Source organism: Mus caroli, unplaced genomic scaffold (genome assembly GCF_978045245.1).
Source record: "Mus caroli unplaced genomic scaffold, Mus_caroli_1 scaffold_4, whole genome shotgun sequence".
In the NCBI taxonomy this organism is placed as follows: Eukaryota; Metazoa; Chordata; class Mammalia; order Rodentia; family Muridae; genus Mus; species Mus caroli.
The window spans coordinates 117,227,658-117,249,262 of NW_028227259.1; the positions used below are offsets into that span (position 1 = coordinate 117,227,658).

A 21,605-nucleotide genomic window follows, 5' to 3' on the forward strand; every position below is an offset into this window, starting at 1 on the left:
ACAGCATCAGAAACCCTAACCAAGGCAGCCTCTGTCCCATCTGTGTCACCGAGGACCCGGCAGCATCACCTAGGTGAGTCTTACCTGCCCCCATTCTGGTGCTGGTCTGCCCAGGTCCCATACTGGCTGTCGGCTTCCTGCACGAGGGTGTCAGTATCCTTGGCCTCAGGTGCTCGCCTGGAGAAACACTGCTTCAGCTGGTTCTGCAAGGACATGAGGAGGGATTCAGGCACAGATGGACACACGCCCCCACAGTACCCAGCTCCCCACTGCTTCCCATGTTAGAGCAAAGGAGACCCACGCCCTGGTCTGCCGAGACAGGATAGGAAGCAGCACTTTCTGGGCTCAGATGGGCACTCTGGATGGACGGTGGCTTGGTTCCGGTATGAATGTCCCCTGCAGCACCTCTGTGTGAATACCTGGTCTCCATTAGGGAAGTTATGAAATCTTTGGGGCATAAGGCTTCACCAGCAGCGTGGGCTGATGAAGGCCGGCTTAACGTGAATCTGTCCTGCTTCCTGCCCGAGCCGTTTCCAGATCCTCCATGTGAACAAATTTGCACCACCAAGGACCAAGCATGCCCTGTGGCCAGGCCTTCCCACCACAGTGGGCTGTGCTTTCTGGAACAGTGGGCAGGAGAAAACCTCCCCTCCGTGAACCAGGACCCCCTCAGTTACCCAGAACCCACACCATTAGTCAGGGCCCCTCAGTTAACCAGAACCCCCTCAGATAACCAGAATTCCCTCCATTAGCCAGAATCTTGATACAGCGCCAAGAAAAGTAACTTATCAGCGCCAGGTACAGGGTCCTGATGGATGTCACCTGGCCCTGTCAGTGTCTGTGTCCAACACAGTGCAGCCCATCTCCTCCCACTTCAACACTCTAGAAACACCAGGCAGGCCTGTTCCCACATTCCAGATTTACCAGACCACCTCCCAGCATTGTCCAGCCCAGAGCCCCCATAGCAGTGACCCTGAGCCTGTATCAAGTCACCTGACACGAGGCCACCTCATAGAGCTCAATCTAACAGGGAAAGAGATGCCCTGGACCAGTGGTGTGACTTGCAGGCGGGAAGCAAGGAGGTCATCACAGAGCTAGCCGTGGGCCCTGTCTAGTGCCTGACATCAGGGGTGGCTCATGAGTCAGCGTGACACCTGCCCTGCTGACGTCCCCACTCATCCGGATGGTGTGAGAAAGGCCTTGTCTTGCATCGTCACCATGGAAACTAGCCACTATGCCCTGAAGCTCTCAAGGGTAACCAAGAGTGGCCTTGGATGGGCTGCTCACTCAGCAGTGATTCAGATGGCCTCCCAGCCTGGCCTTTCAGGACTCTCCCAGCTACAGACTTTCAATGAGGACTCTGGAGGTGGGGGATGAGGAGGGAGAAGATCATCCTGGCGTGGCTTCCTCCCACTTCAGAACATCTTGGCCGAGCAACAGAGTACAGCAGCATCGGGAGCGGCCTTTCTGTGTGGCCTCAGAGCCAGGGCCCACCTCTGTTGCAAAGGAATTGCAACGGGAACTGGGGCAGGGGGCTCATTGGTAGAGCATCTGTCAGCATCACATACACTCATTTACACAGATACACCTGTGCACACACACAACCTACACATTCATACAGACACATATGCAGTCATACATGCACACACAGACACAAATGCACACAGACACCCATGAAGACACACGTGCACACACACCCACACAGAGATACATGCACACAGAGATACACATGCACACACAGACACACATCCACACAAACACACATGCACACACATGTACACATACATGCACACATAGACACACACGCACACAGGCACACATCACAGGGAACATCTGTAAATAATCCACCACCCAAATAAAACATCCTGGTTGACTCTAGTCTGGGATTTTCTTTGGGTCAGTTCCTCCACATGCTCGCCCCTCAGTGGCCAGAGAACATCCCTCTGTGTGGGACACAGTGCCAGCCACCTAAGAGTCCCAAGAGTAGTGGCTGCTAAGCAGCTGGCTGTTTTGACACTCACAGTCAGTCACAGGGTATTCATCCTCAGATGTCAGAGCATCTCAGTGTCACGGCTACAAGGCCCCACAGTCCGCCGCCTCCCAAGGGACTCCAAACTGCCCATGTGAAGATGAAACCTTCTTACTGTGTGTTCTCTCAGCTCTGCCCAAGCTCCCCAAACACAGGGCAGGCAGATAGGCAAGTGAGTCAAGGCCTCTGAAGCAGCGGCCTCCTGGGCAACACTGGGTTCCCTGGCTGCAGGGGCTCACGGAGGCAAAGCCAGTGGCTCTCAGGGTTTTAAGTCAAAGTGTGGCTTCTTCCCTCCCTACAGCAGCACAGATCTTAACCTCACCTGTCCTGAGCCTCAGCAGTTCAGGCTCCTCCCATTGAAGCCTCCCTGTTTGTGACTAAATGCTGAGCCCTGCTTTCCCCAAGAAAACAGGTCCTTCTCTTCCTTCTCTTCTATCTCCCTCCATAACGCTGCAAGCCTTCACCCGCCCTACACTGTTACTTCCTCTCTCAGCCTCCCAAAGAGATGGTGAACCTGCAAAGGACACCTCGTGCTCCCTGGTGACCCAGGCAGGTGGGGCATGTTGGAAAACTCAGAACAAGCTTGGTGGGATCGGTTCATGCCTATAATCCTAGCACTTAGGGGACTGAGGCAGGAGGATTGCCATGAGTTCAGTGCTAGCCTGAGCTATGTACTGAGTTCTAGGCTACCCAAAGCTTCATTGAAAGAACCCATCTCAAAAGCTTAAAAGTAAAAGTAGGCAAAAAAAAAAAAAAAAAAAAAAAAAGGAGAGGTAAGTCTTGGTACCCTGGCTTTGCCGTAGTTCTGCTAAGTCTTAAATCAGGGGAACCAAATCCTAGACAGCAGACCCAGGGGTGGTGGGGCTCAGAGGCCGTTCAGTCTGTACTTCGCCTGCAGAGGAGGAAACCGAGGCACAGGAACTAAGCAGAGTGTAGCTCTTGGTTTGCAAGATGGGTGAGCAGCAGGGTCTGGAGTAGGGGGTGGCTACGTCTGTGGGATCCAAAGCTCTTTACAGTCCCCCCACCCGGCAACCTACTTGTTCTACCCTTCCCACCAATGCACCAGGAGGTTCTGATAATGACACACACAAGAAAATGATGTTTGAAACCCTCAGGAAAGGCAAGGTGGCAGTGCACACCTTTGATCCTGACACTTGGAAGGCAGATCTCTTTTGTGAGTTCGAGGCCAGCCTGGTCTACATAGGGAGTTCTAGGACAGTCAGAGCTACACAGAGAAACACTGTCATGAATGAATGAGTGAATGAATGAATGAATGAATGAGAGAGAGAGAGAGAGAAGGAAAGAAAACAAGGAAGGGAAGAAGGGAGGGAGGGAGGAAGGGAAGGAGGGAGGGAAGGAGGGGAAAGGAAAGAAAAGAAGTCAGGAATCTAGAATTTGAAAACCTACTGGCTTGGCCCAGCAACTGACAAGTCCCAGGACCACGGCAGGTGGAAGTTCCTCCCCAAAGTTTGCACTGAGAGACCAGGCTAGCACACACTTCTAACGTCTATGCGGGAAGCAAGTCAGAACATTTGTCTCCCCATTTAAAACCTGCAGGGTTAGCTGAATCAGCAGGGTTAGTGGCAGAAGTTCATCTCAGGGAGACAAGCAAGCACGCTTGCCAGGTTCCCGAACACAGCCACTCCCAGCAGGATTCATCGTCATTGCAAAACATGAACAACAGCCTAAACCAAGAAGGGCCGTGAACCATGGAATCCGGAGTCCACGCTGTGTGGTAAAAATGACATGCATACAGAACATTTGCCATCACGGAAAGATGTGTCTGAAGGGTTCTGAGGAGAGTATGCCAGAAATGTATCTTGTCTAAAGAAACTAATACATGTAGGTGCAAGCAAACAAAACATACGGGTTCCATGGCAAATTGGCTCGCAGCTGTGCTAAGAGTGGGATCGCCCCTTACAGACTGCAACTTGACTTAGCACGCATGTGTGCTTGGGGTTTCACTTTGTGGATGAATCTGAGATGACGCTGGATAAAGCAAATCTGACTCCGTCCTGCTGTCCTGCTGTCCTGCTGGACAAACGGTCAGCCTGGCAGGATGTAGATCACCCAGGAGAGACACCTGTGGGCATGGCTGGGCTGGGCTCCCAGGCTGAATACAGAGGGGAGAGTGAGAGAGTGAGCTGAGCACCAGCGTCCATCTCTCCCTCCTTCCTGACTGTGGGTGCCATGTGACCTCACCCTCCTGCTGCCAGGCCTTGCAGCCATGATGGCCTCTAGCCGTGAGCTTCAGGCTGCCTTGCTTGGGTATTCTGTCAGTGACAGTGAAGTGACTAATACATCAAGTAAGTAGATGAGCAGCCCTGATAAGTGTCGTGAAACTCCATTACAAGCAGGAGGCTGGCAAGACTGCATGTGCCCTGAGGCAGTGCTTTGCTGACTCCAGATCCACAGCCCAAGCCCTTGGGGAACTGCCAGGCCTGTAGTAGTTGCTGAGTAAATACGTTGGGGATACATGTCTCTGCAAATGCATACATACACATACATACATCCTATATATATATATATATATATATATATATATATATATATATGTATATATATATATACATACATACACATATACATACACACATACATTATATACATATACACATACATATATACATATACATACACAAACATACACGCATGTATATACATATACACATACTATATATGGGCACATACATATGGATACATATATACATATATACATGCATCATATATATCATAAACATACATATACACACATCATATATACATACATATTATACATATATGTATACATATATCATATACACATACACGCATACATACATCATATACATATACATAAACACACACACACATCATATATATACACATCATATATATACACACATATACACTATATACATACATATACATTGTATACATATATACCCATACATACATCATATACATACATACATATATACATATATACATACACACATATGCATATATATTTTTAAAAATAGGGAAGAGTTTCCAAACCAGGGAAGCTGATACTGTGAAGGAGGAATAGGAGAACTCGGGGCCTGCATGTACTTAAGTGTCTGACACATTTCCTAAGAAAGGGACCTGAGTCAAGCGGCTGCAGGTGACAGTGCAGTTACAAGGAATTTGAGAAGCCTGCCTCTCCCCCGCCACTCTACACCCTAGCTGTGTGCAGAGTCATGCAGTCATGGACCTAACTGGCAATGGGAACACCCACTCTGTCCCATTACTCCAGAGAAATGTCCCCGGAACACAACGGTCACGCTCATTATTCATCCCAGTGGACCTGTGATGTAGGACTCTGTATGAACCTATTTCACAGGGGAGGAGACTGAGGCCCAAAGAAGGGACTCCACAGGCTCCAGATCACTCACATGTCTAGGAAACAGTAGGACTGGAGTGTGACCCCGGTTTGATGGATGCTGGGGGCTGAGTGCATTCCTAGTTTTTCTGGCTCTGAGGCAGCCGGGCCTCAGCAGCAACTTCTCAGAGCAAGGGCCAAGCAGGGTGAGAGTACTTAGTGGGAGTACTCAGTAAGAGTACTCAGTGGGAGTACTCAGTAAAAAGATGGAAGGAAGGAAGGAAGGGAGGAAAGAGACAGACACCTGAACAAGCTGCAGCCAGGCAGGAGGGATACAGAGGCACACTCGGGACAGAAGCTTGTGTGCCTGAGCCTCAGGGATCTGGATGCGCCCACACACCCATGAGTACTAGGCTCCCATCCTAGACCTCCAGCTAGCTACACACTGCCCTCCTCCGAGCCTCAGCTTCCTCTCCTAGCAAGTCAGCGGATCTCAGTAGCCATGTGCAGCTTCAAAGGAGGAGAAAATGCCCACTCCTAGAGACTTGAGCCAAATCCGGATTCACAAACACTCAGTAGATGGGCTAATCGGGTCTGGCCGTGAGCAGCTCAAACCTCAACCTTTTGCACTGCAGACTTGGGCCAGACTTGTCGCTACCCTTGTGTGTAGAGCAAGCTAACTGTTCTGAGCAAGATTCTGTAATCCAGCGGCCCTGGATGAAGCCAGCTCTGCCAGTTGTGAGCTGGAACAACCCTCTGCAACCGCAGTTTCCCCATCTGGAAAAGGGGTTGTGAGGTGCTCAGGGTTCTGGGAGTCTCTTAAATATCTGACCAGGGCTTGTACACACTTGGCATTTGGGCAGTGACAAGCAGAGTCCAGTACAAGACATGATGCTCATGTCTTTTGGCCAACTGCCCAGACCTCTTACCAAACACTATAACAGCATGCTAACAGGTTCACCATTCAGCTAAGGCCCAACAGGTCCCTTAGGGCCCCAACACTGCCCGGTCAGGCCCCCACCCCTCCATAAGGGCAGCAGGCGAAGACCTTGTCAAAGAATATGGGCCTTTAATCCCAGCACTCGGGAGGCAGAGATTTCTGAGTTGGAGGCCAGCCTGGTCTACTGAGTGAGTTCCAGGATAGCCAAGGCTACACAGAGAAACCCTGTCTCGAAAACCAAAAAAAAAAAAAAAAAAAAAAAAAAGAGAATATGGGCTTCGGATCTGCACTGCAGGAAGACATCAATACAACACAAGGGCTGTGTGGAAAGATGGCTCTGGCAGAGACACCCTGTCTCTGTCTCCTTGGGACAACTTTTCCGCAAGTGATAGGAACAGGCCAGACAGCTGGTCTGCAGGAGAAGGCTTTGGTTTCGGGATTGGGTGTGTGTGGATCAGGCTTTCGGGAAAGCTAAAAAGGGAGGTGACAGCTGGGCTAGGAGGCTGGGGCCCGGAGAACCCCTGGGGCCTGTGCTCTGCTCTGTGTGTCAGATAAGAGTATAAAAGCTCTCTCAGCTTACACCAGGGCTACATCCTGAGACATGAGCACAGCTCGAGAAAATTTCTGAAGTGGAAAATACCATGAACACACATCAGCCACTGTAGGTCCCAGCCCGGCCTGGCCTCCAACAAGGGAAAGTCCACAGGAGCCCACGAGTGGGCGACCACACCCACTGGAGTCTGATTCGTCAAGAAGTGTTAAGTTTGGCCTGGAGAGAGTTTGCTGCTCTTGCTGAGGACATGGGTTAAATTCATGGCACGTCAGATAGTTCACAACCACCTGTACCTCCAGCCCCAGGGAATCTGATGCCCCCTCCTAGTTTCCAAGGGCACTTGCACACGTGTACACACACAGGATTAAAAATAAATCTTTAAAAAGAAGAAGAGGGTCGGGCGTGGTGGCACATGCCTTTAATCCCAGCACTAGGGAGGCAAAGGTAGGTGGATTTCTGAGTTCGAGGCCAGCCTGGTCTAGTAGGTGGATTTCTGAATTCGAGGCCAGCCTGGTCTACAAAGTGAGTTCCAGGACAGCCAGGACTACACAGAGAAACCCTGTCTCAAAAAACAAGAAGAAGAAGAAGAAAGAAGAAAGAAGAAAGAAGAAGAAGAGGGGGGAGGGGGAGGAGGAGGGGGAAGGGAAGAGGGAGGAGGGAGGAGGAGTTAATTTTTCTCACAGTCCCAGGGTACAGTCCACCACAGCTGGGAGGTCATGGTGACAAGAGCATCCACCAGATGACCACATTGTAGCCACAATAAGGAAGCAGTGTGTTTACCAACTCACTCTTCCTTTTTATACAGTCCAGAGTCCCAGCCTAGGGAATGGTGCCACCCACAGTGGACATGTCTTCCTACTTCAACATAATAATCAAGCTTCATCCTCCAGGCAGGCCCCAGAGGCTCAAAACTGTGAGCTAAGGGAGGGTGGCTGCCAGGGTCTGTTTACCCTTAAACCCCAGAGCCATGCTCAGAGATGCTTCCAGGAGACAGGAAGAGACCAAAACTGGGTAGTTGACTGGATGAACAAATCCAGGTACCATCACCTGCCTGCTCTCTAGTGTCTATGAATATAGTTTGCCTTTCAGCTTGTCACCCAAATCTTAATGTGTCATAGGGTGTCTTTTTCCCCTACACATATCCTTAAATGGTAGTTCTTATTGACTTAGAAAAATTATTTTATTGGACATAGGGTGGGGACATCCTCTTGGAAATGGGAGGAATGGGATGGACCAGGAGGACGATAACAACCGGACAGTAAAATAATAATAATACTAATAATACTACTAATAATAAGTATTTTAGGTTAATAGATTTTGCTTATACATGTCTGTGCACTCTTTTCATGCAGTTCTCTAAAAGGCCAGAAGAGGGCATTAGATCCCCTGGACCTGGAGTTACAGATGATTGTGAGCCACCATGTGGTTGCTGGGATTTGAACTCAGGACCTCTGAAGAACAGTCAGTGCTCTTAACCACTGAGCCATCTCTCCAGACCTTTATTAACTCTTTATAGATAAGCACTGTTTGAATGGAGCCACAGCAATGGCTGTGAAGGAGACCAGATGGATACATCTTTCAAACACAAGAGAAGCAGATTTTGAGGGAATCAGGACATCTCTGCCAATAGGCAGCAGTGGTCAAGGACCAACATTCCAGAAACATCTTGAGTCTTAGCACAGAAGTAATTTTGATTTCCCTCTTAAGTTCAAAGAAATGGTATTAATAATTTCTAAAGTTCTATGGTAAAGAGCCAAGAGTAAGCCGGGAGTTTTAAAAAACGCACTTAACCTAAATTATTGAACACACTAAGGGGAATCATCCCATTGTTAGGAAGGCGGGTTAAAGGGAGAGCGCCAGACATGCATTCAGATAGCAAAAAGCCTGAGACACAGTGTCCCGAGGAAAGCCAGCGTGTGGAGAGATCCCTGGGAGGTTAAGAGCGTTTAATGCTCTTGCGGAAAATCCAGGTTCAAATCTCACACCAACATCAGGAGGCTCACAAGTGCCTATGGCTCCAGCTCCATAGGATCCAACACACACACTCTCTCTCCCTACACACACACACACATACACACACACACACACACACACACACACACACTGATATTCATTTTTATTAAACTGAGGACAGCAGGGGAGGGACAGAGGCAGCTTCAGAAAGAGAAAAGACAATATCTGAAAGCAGACAAAGGTACTAGGCCCTGGGAAAAACTACAAGAACACAAGCAGCTGGTGGTCATGGGAGGGAGATGGAGCCATGCCCTCCTATTCTGCCTCTGAATGCATTCTGTGGTCCTGGCTGGAGGTAGGAAGCCAGGCTCAGGGAGGAACAATTATACAAAAGCCTGAGACTGTGCTGTCTCCACTATCTCCTTAGTGGAATCTGCTTGCACAGAGCTTCCTCACCATACCCCAGAGCCTCTTCACCCCTCCCAGCCCAGTCACCCCACCCCAGTGCCTCATCCACCCCCAGTGTCTCCTCTCCCTCCCCTACATTTTCCCCTCCCATAGTGTCTCTTCCCCCTTTCCAGTGTCTCTTCACCCTCCCCCATTACCCCTTCCTCTCCCCCAGTGTCCCCTCCCCCTTCCCCAGTGCCTCATCCCCCCCCCCACCGTGTCTCCTCTCCCCTACATTGTCCCCTCCCCTTCTTTCCAGTGTCTCCTCTGCCTCCCCCAGTACCCCCTCCCCAGACTCTTCCCCTCCCCTAGAGTGTCCCCTTCCCCTCTTCCAATACCCCCTTCCCCTCCCCCATAGTACCTCCCCTCCCTCCCCCAGTGCCTTCTCATACCCCCCACCCCCACCCCCAAAGATTCTTAAAACAGCCCAAGGGAGCCAAACTTGACTTCCTTTTTCAAACATCACATGTCAACTCTCTCCTGATTTATTTCAGGCAAGGGACAAGTCAGGCGACAGAGCTGTAGCCAGCTCAGAAGTGTGAGCCCCCCAGAAAGCAGCAAGTTGGGAGTGTTACCATGGCCTCCTCAGGACCAGTTCCTACTCCTCAGTGAGTGCAAAGTCACTCCTGGGCATGACAGCCACGGACTCAGCAGTGACTTATGGGGATGATCACATTATAATGTCACCAGGTGGTACCATACTCAGTACTAATTCTCAAAACTAGTCTGTTCAAACATACCTGCCCACACACGGGTACAGACACAAATGTGTGCACCCCAAGCACACACACACACACACACGCACACGCATTCACACGCGCACACACACAAATATATATTCAAATGCAGACACACACACACAACTACAGACTACAAAGTGTGTATACCTGTATATGCACACACAAGAACTCCCAAAGACTCAAGCATCCAACTCACAGACCAGTATACATGCAAGCACACAAATGCACACACATGGCAAACATGTTTACAGTCATACCACAAATGTGCCCAGGGGCAGTCCTGCACAATCACTGTTAGTGATGGAAAATTCTACCCCATGGCTATTTTATAAATGTGCCTGATTCACATACAGCTGTGTGGGAATGAAACCAGGAGGCCACTGAAAACAGGTGACACGCAAGCAAAATGGAACAGCAGGTAAGAGTATTTGCCACCAAGTAGGATGATCTGTGTCTGACTTGCGGTATTCATAGGGCAGGAGAAAACCTGTGCTTTCACATCTGCACCACAGCATATACACAGATAGGAAATCAGTAAATAAAAGACAGGGGAGAGAGAGAAGCTGGGGAGCCAGGGACAAGAAGGAGTGGAGCACAGTGGGGAGCAGTCCCCACCGGCCCTCCCCCAGTGCCTCTCTGACTCCAGAGGAGCTTCAGAGTCAGGAGGCAAAGAACAAGGCCTCCGAGAACCAGGAAGGTGAGCACTGACCACAAGGCTCCCACAGGTTCCTTGGCATCTAGGAGACCCAGACCCTGGTCCTAGTTCCATGGATCTTAGAAGCTGTGTGACCTGGAGCCAGTCACTTCACCTCTCTGAACTTCAATGTCCAGCATTAAGGCTACAGTGTGGGGGCTAGTGAGTCACGGGAGTGTGGAGCAGTATGCTGGGCACACAGGAAATACTCAGAAATGACTGTGATAGGCAGACCAGTAGCCAGAGGAACTGGGTTTGCAAGGGGTTCCTGGTAGGAATCACAGGAGGCAGAGCTGCTGGGGAGTGGGAGGGGTTTATAGGAACTGAAAAGCAGCAGCTCCGAGAAAATGACCCTCCCACTCCCTTCCACCCCACCCCACAGCAAGCTTGTGCAATTATGAGGAAGGCAGCACCCCAGGTGACAGGACCCTCCCACCTCCCAGCAAACCGCTCTTCAAGACACCACACTCCCACTCAACAAGCAGCTAGAGGTTCCAGGCTGACAATCATCCCGTGCCAGTTGGCTCCTTGGCTCTGTGAGACCTGGCTCTGGCTGCTCCTGGGAGTAGCTATTCAGGTGAGAAGCCACACCTGTTCCTTGATGCCTCCCCCAGCCTGTGCACTTAGACCTGGGAGCAGGGGTGCTCCACCCTAGCCACTCCAAACCACAGCTCCTTCCCAAGCTAAAAAACTACTCGCTTCCAAGGCAAACACTCCGACACACCCACACATACACATACCACACATGTGCACACACACACAAACACACATGCACACATACACACATACATACATGTACACATGCACACATACATACGCACATAGACACATGTATGCACACGTGCATACTCATACATGCACACTTACACACATGTACACACGAACACTTACACACATGCACTCACACATATGGCGTGTACACATACATACAAGCACACACCCACATGTACACAAACACACGTGTATATACATACATGTACACACAATACACGGTGAGTGTACATGCACTCACACATGCACCCACACACATGTGGACATACATACATGAACACACACATATACACACATAAACACACACATACAAACACTGATGGGAGGAGATGATGATGTGAGCAGCTGAGAGACCCTAGCTCCAGGCCCTGCTGCCCGCTGGTCATGCGGCTTTGAGCACTTGGCTTCACCTCTCCAGACAGTAGCCACTACTAAAATGATTGTGTATGTACTACTATATTCCACACACTGCCCACAACAGGCATTCCAGTCAGTGGGGCATGACAACCTGGGTGAGCTCCCAAAGGTGTCACTCGGTGCCCCATTCAGGAACAGGACACAAGCCTCCACTGTAGGAGACAGCACTGCTCTCCAGCCTGGGTTCTGAGGGCCCTGAAGCTAACCAGGGCCTTGTTTTCGGGGTGTGAATGTGGCCTATGCCGGTGATGGGGCTCCTGAAGTTCCCAGTGGGCAGTGGAGGCTTCTGTCCCTCTCGTGGGGAAGCACGGGCTCTGGTCACCAGGTTTCATTTCTCCCTATTACTAATGTCCCCAGGGCCCTACGCCTGGGTCCGTCCACAGGGATGGATGTGGTCCAATCTAGGCCCGTGCCTGTCCCCACCCTGGGCCTCCAGCATAGAGCTGGATCTCTGAAGTTGTTTTTAACTCCTCCGCCCAGAAGAGCCCGTGGCATTTTCAAGTCTTCCTCCAGCTCCCTATTTATAGACTGTGACGGAGCATCACATCGGTGCACTGTTTCCATTGATAATTAGGGAGCCCACATGGGGCCCAGCCTGGGGGGGGGAAGGGGGGGGCCGTGGCTGTCTGGTGGCTCCAGGGACCCAGGATCCCTAAAGGGAAGGACTCAGCCCGGCCACACATGCACAGGAAGAGGTGCACATCCACAGCAGAGGTGATAAGGGGGTCTCTCCTGACTGTGGGGGGGTCTGGCTTCCCGTGGTGGGGACACACCCCAATTCCGGGCGTGGGTGTTTACATGACATGATACTGTCAGGTCATAGGTCACACCCACACAAGGCTCTGGCAGGCCTGGCTAATCAATGGAAGACCCAGAGGAGAGAGGTTCCTAACCCCCTTGGGTGGGGACGATGGCCACAACACAGTTGTCTTTATCAGCTTGACACAAACTATAGCCACCAGGGAAAAGGGAACCTCAATTGAGAAACCACTTCCATAAGACACAGCTGTAAGGCATTTTCTTAATTAGTGATTGATGTGAGAAGCCCCCACCCCCCACCCACCCCCACTCACCATGGGTGGGGCCAGCCCATGGTGGGCGGGGCCAGCCCTGGGCTAGTAGTCCTGGGTTCTGTAAGAAAGCAGGCTGAGCAGGCCAGGGGAAGCAAGCCAGTAAGCAGCACCCCTCCACAGCCTCTGCACCAGCTCCTGCCTCCACGTTCCTGCCCTGACTTCCTTTGGTGATGAACAGCAACATGGAAGTGTAAGCTGAATAAACCCTTTCCTCCCCAACTTGCTTCTTGGTCATTATTAAGTTTCGTGGAGGAATAGAAACCCTAAGACACTCTGTAACATAAATATTGTTACAAAGTATAGCTAGGAAACCAAGATCCAGATAGATTAATGCACCTGCCCAAGGCCACACAGCAGCAAGCAGCAGAACTGCAGTAAACTCTACCCCAAAATGTCCGGCTGTGAAGACGAGGAGGGGGCGCTGTGGGTGCCCTGGAGCGCACGCAGTGCAGATGAGGCAGGCGATGGTGTCTGAGCCAGGAAACACTTAGCAGGTGAGGTAAGCTGAGCCTAGCACTTCGCAGGGCCCCACCTGAGGTCATTTTATAGAGGCCAGAGCAGGCTGTGCAGGGGGTACGGGGACAGCTTCTCACAGTGTCCTGATTCCCTTCAAAATGGACACAGCAATTCCCTAAAGCCCTCCCATGACGGCATTGGAGGTCTTGTGGTCCCTTCCACACCAGACCCCATGTCCTCCCACGATCAGCAGAGCTGACGACCCACAGGCCTCCCATCTAACCCTCTACACGTCTGTGTGTCCATCTGTCGCTTGGTTCACTGGTCCAGTAGAAATGCCAGAGGCAGGGGATTCATGGCATAACCACTGTTGTCCCGGCACCTTACCCTGGGTCTCCTGGACCAGGTGAGTGTGAAAGTATATAACTAGGACCCAGCACAGTGAGAGAGGACGCTCAGAAGCACACCACACAGCCAGCCTCGGACCAAGTCATATCCCACACCATCACACCCACAGTGCTGAGTAGGATGTGTGAGAGCAGTGAGCCACCTGAGGCATAGAACTCAGGAGCTCCAGCCCAGGGATGGCCCCGCCCACCATGGGCTGGGCCCTCCCCCAGTAATCACTAAGCCAATGCCTTACAGCTGGTATCTGTGACTGTAGGCGGGCTATGGCCAAATGCGGGGGCGGGGGGCTTTCCTTGTTTACAAATGATTGTTTTGAGAGACCAGTAAATAACTGGGCCCAACCCCTCTACTGTCCTTCAAATATCATGCTTTATCCACTGACTATAGCTGCTTGGGCAGACAGAGCGTCTCCTGTCACCTCAGCAGTAGACAGCACAGAGACTCCCAACTCTGCAATGTGCAGAGGACCCTGAGTGCTCAGCTGTGTGGGGGACATCTGTGTAGGTCCCCAGGAATCAGAGGAAGAGCTGGCTGAAAGAATGTGCAAGCAGAAGTCCTGGGAGGAACTCTCCCGAAACTCAGTTTACAGACGGAACTCATGGCAGCTGTGGGTGCCTGCACAAAACCAAGCCAGCGAGGACAGTCAGCTAACTGAGTGAGAGAGGGAGAGTAAGAGAGGGAAGGTGGGAGAGGGAGAGAAGGGGAGAGAGGGAGAGGCGGGAGGGGGAGGAAGATAGACAATATGAACCCAGGAGGAAGACAAGTTGGAGGTTTCATGGGAGAGGAGTGAAATATTTGAAGGGTGATAGGACAGTGGACGGTTTGGGGTATGATCAATGAGTATGAGCCAGGCGTCATGGCGCACGCCTTTAATCCCAGCACTTGGGAGGCAGAGGCAGGCAGATTTCTGAGTTCGAGGCCAGCCTGGTCTACAAAGTGAGTTCCAGGACAGCCAGAGCTACACAGAGAAATCCTGTCTCGAAAAACCAAGGGGAAAAAAAAAAGACAATGAGTATAAAACTGTCAAGGAATAAATTTAAAAAACATTCAGAAAGGAAACCCATGGCAGCCCCCTCCCCCTTCCTTGTGTTTGGAGGGTGTCCTAGACGTCATATGAACTGTCCCTTAGAGGTTGGCATTATGTTCACCTCAGACCCCCATGGACGCAAAAAGACCCACTTCAAAGCCAGACCAGCAGACAGGCAGCCATCCAGGGCGAGGGGAAGGTGCCGAGAATCAGTGGTGCGTACTGCCAGCTCCCTCCTGGGTACCTGACTAGCGGCTGCACGCGGGGGTAACATACTCTCATAAATCTGAGCCCCCCCCACCGAGGACTTCCTGTTGCTAGGCAGCAGGAGCTGCTTCTGTGCCTGTGCCCTCTCCCCAGGGATTTTGAGCGGGTGATGTGCCAGAGTGGCACAGATGAGAAGGGTCTGTCCCCATGCTTGCTTGGTCTCCAGAAGCTGCCTCCCGTGCACCCAGCCCACCCCACCCAATTAGTCTTAGGACTGAAGACTCTTGAGACTGAAGAATAGAACATGGGTCTCACAAGCTCGCACAGGGCCGTAGAGCTGTGCAGTGAGGAGCCGGGGTCTGGTTCAAGCCCAGGCCCAGGAGCAGCAGGGCTGCCCCAGAACCTGCATCTAAATGAGAACCCTGGGCTGCACCCGCAGGAAAATGAAAACCCACGTGTCATTTCTTTAAATAACAACCATCTCCAGATGGCTCTGGGAAGGCTGGGGCAGCTAGAAAAGGAATCACCCCTAAAACCTAAAGAGTCAATTTTAGTTTTAAGGGTTTTTGTTTGTTTGTTTCTTACAATACCAAGGACAGAACCCATGGCCTAGGACATACTGGGATGTGTGCACCCCATTGAGTCACACCCAGCCTGTGAAATCTCGAGCTAGGCACACAGCACCAGATTTTTTGTTTGTTTGTTTTTAAAGACAATATCTTATGTAGCCCAGGCTAAATAGAACTATCCATGTAGCCCAGGCTGGCTCCCTCTTCCTCTGACCCACAAGCACTGGAATCACAGGAAGGCAACACCAGGCCTGGCTCCTGTCCCGTCCAGAACCCTGATTTTACATCTGAACAACTATTTCAGAAATCCTCAAGATGCAGGGGCCAATTATCCCTGGATCCCAAAGAAATTCAAGGAAAGGCTTGAAAGAGAGCGGCACCATTCTAACTCCCCTCCTTTTAACAGCCATGTCCTCACCGAGAGATAGTAACTCCTTAAGAACTGCGTGCACTGCGTGCAAGAGGCATGGAATGCAGGCGTGAACCCCCTCAGTTCTCTCTGCTCAAGAGCTTTCCACGGCTGCCATTCCCCACAGATTAAACCCCAAGCCATTACCAGGTCCTACCAAGACCATGCAGTCCCCCCAACTCTCTCTCACACACCAATCCACACCAACCCTGACTGTGGTGAATCCAAACATATCCCCTACGGCCTATAAGCCAGTTTTCTCCTTCCTAAGGGACAGCCAGCAGAGTGTGGGATCCCAAACCCCAAAGACCACATTCCCCACCACTAAGCTCACTGAAGCCACCAGGAAGCAGAAATGCATGGATTCTATCTCAGAGGCTTGTGATAAACAGCAAAGAATGCTGGGTAGACGCAGGCCAAGGGAGCTCAAGGGGTTGGATGTAGGAACTGGCATAGGGTAGATGCAGGGTGAATACAGGCAGGGGTGGGCATGGGGATGGAACACAGGGAAGGGTGACAGGGGACAGGGGTGATGGGGGATAGGGCCAACCCAAGCCTGAGAGCACCCACGATGATGTCTGGGTTTCTCTGTCACAGAGTGACCAGCCCACCTCTGGGAACGAAATGACAAGAGAAATATAAATAAATGGAGATGCATAGCTTAGAGTCTGTGCTGTGCAACCTGACCCGGTCCCTGATGAACCAGGGAGAGCAGAGCAGAGCTTGCTCTTCCGCCATGGGGAAGCAAGGCTGGGGCCCACTCTTGACTGCTCCTGGCAAGCAGGTCATAAAAATCACACTGGGACCAATGCCCTAGGTGAGGTCATGTGACTTGCCCTAGCCAATGAAACGCAGGTAGGCATGGCGTCACCTATTTCCAGGCAGAAACTGCCCCAGTTCCTGAATATTTGTGTCAGCCATTAGTTGTTCCCCAGGCAAGCTGGTCTCTCAGCCAGGACACAGCCACCGTCAGTGCAGAGTACTCAGGACGCCTGTTGCAGTTTTGAGCCACTCAGGCTTGGTGATGCTTGTTACTGTAGCACAGACTGACCCTAGCCTGACAGATGCAAAAGCAATGCCTAAGGAACATGGGTGAACCACCAGCCGGGGTGTAACAAATGCACACTGAGAGACGCTGGTCCACCTGGCATACGTAAGGCCAGGAACTTTGGAAGGAAACAGGTTTCAGACTCGGACCCAGCTTTGGCGTTTTTTTAGCTCAGCAGCCTTAGACAGAAGCCACTCAACCACTCAGCCTCTCCCGTATAAATTCTTCACTGTAAGAATCTGGGAAGATCCCGCGGGAGGACTAAGTCTCTCAGGAAGAAGTGGGCAAGACTTATCTTGCTCTGAACAGAACTCACTCGAGACAGACATCACAGTTAATAACTGTCATTCAACAGACTCGAGAGGAAAATAGGAAAACTGACCAAGTGGGCCTGGCTCACACTAAGTTCACAGACACCCCAGTGGTCAGCTCTGTGCTTCAGATGTCCCTGTACGTCTGTCCTCCCTGCTTCTGTGACCTCGAGACCCGGTATGGTTATATTTTTTTTACCTTGGAGACTACGTGAGTATTTGTGAAGGGATCTGTGGCTTGTGCAGACTTAGTCCAGGATGGCTGCAGAACCACAGCCTATGAGTCCCACTACCATCAGTTTGCACCCTGCCTGCTGTGTGACCTTAGGCAGATCACTTGGCCCCTCTGAAGCTCTCTGCTCCCAAGCTTGTCCAGTATGGTGAAAATAGGTGGACTTAAAGACCATCAGAGCACTCACTGTGCAGTACTGGCCGGCATCATCCCTGCTGTGCTATGGCTGCTGTCTCTGACTCTCTCTGGGAAACTGTGTGGGCAAAGTGAGGCGGTGGCTGCCCCCAGGAGGAAATGCTCTGCCCTCTTCAAGCACTGACAGCCCTCAGACAGCCGCTGCCTCTTCCCTAACTTCTAAGAGGTCTTATTTCCCCAATTAAGAGGTGCTAATTAGTCACACGTCTGGCTTGATTCTTTAGCCTGAAGAGTGGGAAGGAAGTCGGAAGAGTGTGAAGACAGCAGGAAAAACAGGCAGTTGCCACTACTAGAGTCGCCCACAGCCATCCCTGCAGGGGAAGGCACCGGAGGGACCTAGAGTCTGCATCCATCAGATCCACTTCAGTCAGCCCAGTCCCCACCAGAAGGAACCATGCAGACAGCTGCCAAGACCCACCTACGGCTACAGCTGCATCCTCATCTCACTGAGCCTACAAGGTGTCAGAATCGCACAGCAATACATCCCCATCACTGGCTGACACTGGACTAGGGAGAGACTCAGGGACTGTCATAAACTAATGCCTGTGTGTTAACCCAGAGTCTGGCAAGGGATGCTCCCTAGGGCTGGTGTGCTACCTGGAAGGTGAACAGGCTGGTGGGGATTAGAAGTGGTTGCTGAGAGAGCTAAGATCTTATCCTAGGAAGGAGGGAAGGAAGGAAGGAAGAGAAGGAGGGGAGAGGGAAGGAGAGAGGGAAGGGAAGGGGAGAGAGAAGGGATGGGGAAGGGAGGGAAGGAAGGAGGGAAAGGAAGGAGGGGAAGGGGGAAAGGGAAGGAAGGGGAAAGGAGGAGGGGGAGGAGGGGGAAAGAGAGTGAGAAGGGGGAGAAGAGGAGGAGGGGGAGAAGAGGAGGAGGGGGAGGAGGGAGGGAGGGAAGGAAGAGGGAGGGAGGGGGAAAAGAGGAGGAGGGAAGAAGTGTGAGCTGAGATGTGTAACTCACCCACCATGCTACCTGGCTGCCTCCCCTCTCTACCCCCAGTGTACTTCACTCCTAGGGCCTCTGTGCTGGGGACAGAACAGATCTGCAAGCACCTTGGTCTGCATAGCGCAGCACAGTGAGCTGCTGACTGCAGGGTCCCTGGGGCACGATTCTGCTTCGACAAAACTGGTAAACTGGTAATGCTAAGGATAAAATCCCCAGCCTTGAAACACAGTCAAGGAGCAGGCTGCATGCAGTCACGTGGCTATAAGAGCACGGGCAGGGCATATGCAAAATCACGTGGCTAGAGGAACATGGGCAGGCATCAACTCTCTCCCTCCTCTTTCTCAATACAGAGGAGACAGATCCCACCCTCCTCCCTCCCCGGACACCATCCTTCAGTTGCCAAGTGTGGTAAACACATCTGGCCGCCAGGACCTATGGCAGCCTCGCTAATTAAACTTTTATGGGGTTGCTTGGTTCAGGAGACCTCCACTCGCTTAGGACGAGGAGTCTACCTGGGGCCAGGCTGGGGCATGGGTCTCACAGTTCAATCCCAGATTCGGGCTTGGGGGCTCCTTACGGAGGGGTCATGTGACTCTGGCTGCTGGTCACATCGTTTTATGGGTCTCAGTTTGCCTCTCTGGACACAGGGAGACAGAAGTCTTCTAGGACCTTGGGGTCCTTTCAGGCATGCTCCTGAATGTGGGATACATTCGGCTGCACATTCCCTCTGCCCAGTGACACGCAGGGAGGCATGTTTACTTCCTACAGCTTGCAGAACAGGCTTCCAGTGGAATCCAGTTAGGTAGCTCTGAATGGGAAAGGTAGCCACAGGCGTTTCCTACAGTGTTATGCAGGACAGGCTGCACACTCTGGATTTGTTTCATTTCCGTCTGTTTTTGAGGCATGTCTTGCTTGTTAGAGGACCCAGGCTGGCCTCATATTCATGATTCCCCTGCATTAACCTCCCGGGTGCTGGGAACACAGGTAAGTGCCACCAACACTAGAGTCAATACAGAGTCCTACAGTCGATGCACACAGCATCCGCAACCCTGAAAAGGGACCTCACAGCTGTGTACCCACTGCCGTGGGACAACCCCAGTCAGGTCGGTAGACATGTCCACAGCAGCTTCCTCAGCTCCTCTCGGGAGCACAGAGCGCCACAGGCCACCCCTGGAGGTAGCTGGTGCATAGCTGCACACTTAGAAGATCTGAGACTTCTTGCGTGACAATTTAGGCTTAACCAAGTGGTTATTAAAGGATTATTCTCCTTTGATGGGACAGTGCTCGACAGACCAGAGACTCCAGGAAAGACAGAGGTTCCATATGAGACAAATGAAGGCAGGAAACCGTGAAGGTTCAATGGAGCCACAGGGAAAGGGTGCCTAAGGTCCCTTCTTAACCCTGACATCCTGAGGGAACACTAGAAAAAGTCCACCTCTGACCCTCAAAGCCTTTTAGAAGGTCCCTTCACACCTATCTTCCGTGTCTGGTCTCTAGAGGCCTTATCTTGTAGAGAGGTGGTGGGATGAGGCAAGGAAAGTCGCCTCCCTACCACAACCACTCTATCGCCATAGTAACGGTCTGGCGGGAGTTCCTCAGGCAATAAATAGCTTTCCAGACACATTGTATCATCATCTTTAGGACTTCCCTAAGAGGCTCTTCAATGAGGAAGAGGTGGCAGCACAGGGGAGCAAAGCACCCTGGGGAAGGTCACAGAGCTGCAGCTTGAACTCTGACCTGCCTTCACAGTCTGAGGCGTGAAGAGAGGGTACCAGGTAGATCCTTAGGCAGCAAGAAGATCCAGTCTCTCTCCTCCTCCCCATTCACAGCCCCTTCCAGAGGACAAGCAAGGCTGCACCCCACCCCCAACCCTTCAACTATCCAAGGGAGCTCCTCCCCCCCCATCTGTCTTCCTGAGGTGACATCACCTCTGGCTGGTGTGTAGGGTTCTTCACCTGCCTGGCCACAGGGCTGGCCAGCCAGTCAGGGGCAGGGATGGTGACTTCATCCTCTGTCCCTTGGGAATGAGCAGTCGGGAGTCAGCTGCCCTGGCCCGGAGAGAAAAAAAAAAACCCTGATACCAAGCTGGAAGCAGTGGGCACCACCTCAGGCAATGTGTGTGCCCCACACCCTGTGAGCTTAAACCCAGACCTGGCGTTTGATGCCTGACCGGGTGAGGTGGTATCTCAAAGAAGTTTTCACTTGCATTTCCTTGACTAGGGATATTGAGCACTTGAAAGCGGTTATTGGCCATCAATCTGTCTGCCTGTCCGTAGGTCCTCTTCTTGCCCCTCTTCTGAAAATTGTCTCCTCAATCCCATAGCTCATTTGTTGATGGGCAGTTTTAATTTCCTTGGCACTGACTTTCTGTAATCCTGTATACATTCTGGATATCTGCCCCTCGCCTGAAGCGTGCCTGGTAAACTTCTCTCCCATCCCTGTGGGCTGTCTGTCCGCTGGCAGTTCCCTTTGCCGAGCAGAGAAACCTTTCACAAGGTCCCATCTGTTGACACTTGGGGCTGGTCCCCGTTCTGTTGATGCTCTGTTCAGAAAGTTCTCCCCAGCCCCAATGTCTTAAAGAGCGTTCCTGAGTTTTCTTCTTGAAGCCTCTGCATTTCAGGTTTTCAGTTAATGTCTTTGGCTCATTTTGAATAGATTTTTGCTCAAGGTAAAAGGCACAGCCCTAATGTCGTCCTCCTGCAGGTGGATAGCCAGTTTTATCAGTGCCATTTAGTGAGTGGACCTTTTCTTTTCCTAATATGTACCTTTGCCTCTTTTGTCAAATCAAGTGGACACAGCGTTATCAGTTCATTTCTGGGTCCTCTGCTTTGTCCCCTGGTCTTTTTATGGCCATATCAAGT

At 51.5% G+C, this 21,605-nt stretch overlaps 1 protein-coding gene across 7 annotated transcripts in view; it reads right to left on the reverse strand.

The window, feature by feature from the left end:
• Kiaa1671 (KIAA1671 ortholog) overlaps positions 1 to 21,605 on the reverse strand; it is a 133,448-nt gene that overhangs the window by 14,890 nt on the left and 96,953 nt on the right. For all 7 annotated transcript variants that reach the window (XM_021163379.3, XM_029476888.2, XM_029476890.2 and 4 more), the window contains one exon: positions 85 to 203. In XM_021163379.3, the coding sequence (XP_021019038.1) occupies positions 85 to 203 (119 nt within the window). The remainder of the gene's footprint in view (positions 1 to 84; positions 204 to 21,605) is intronic.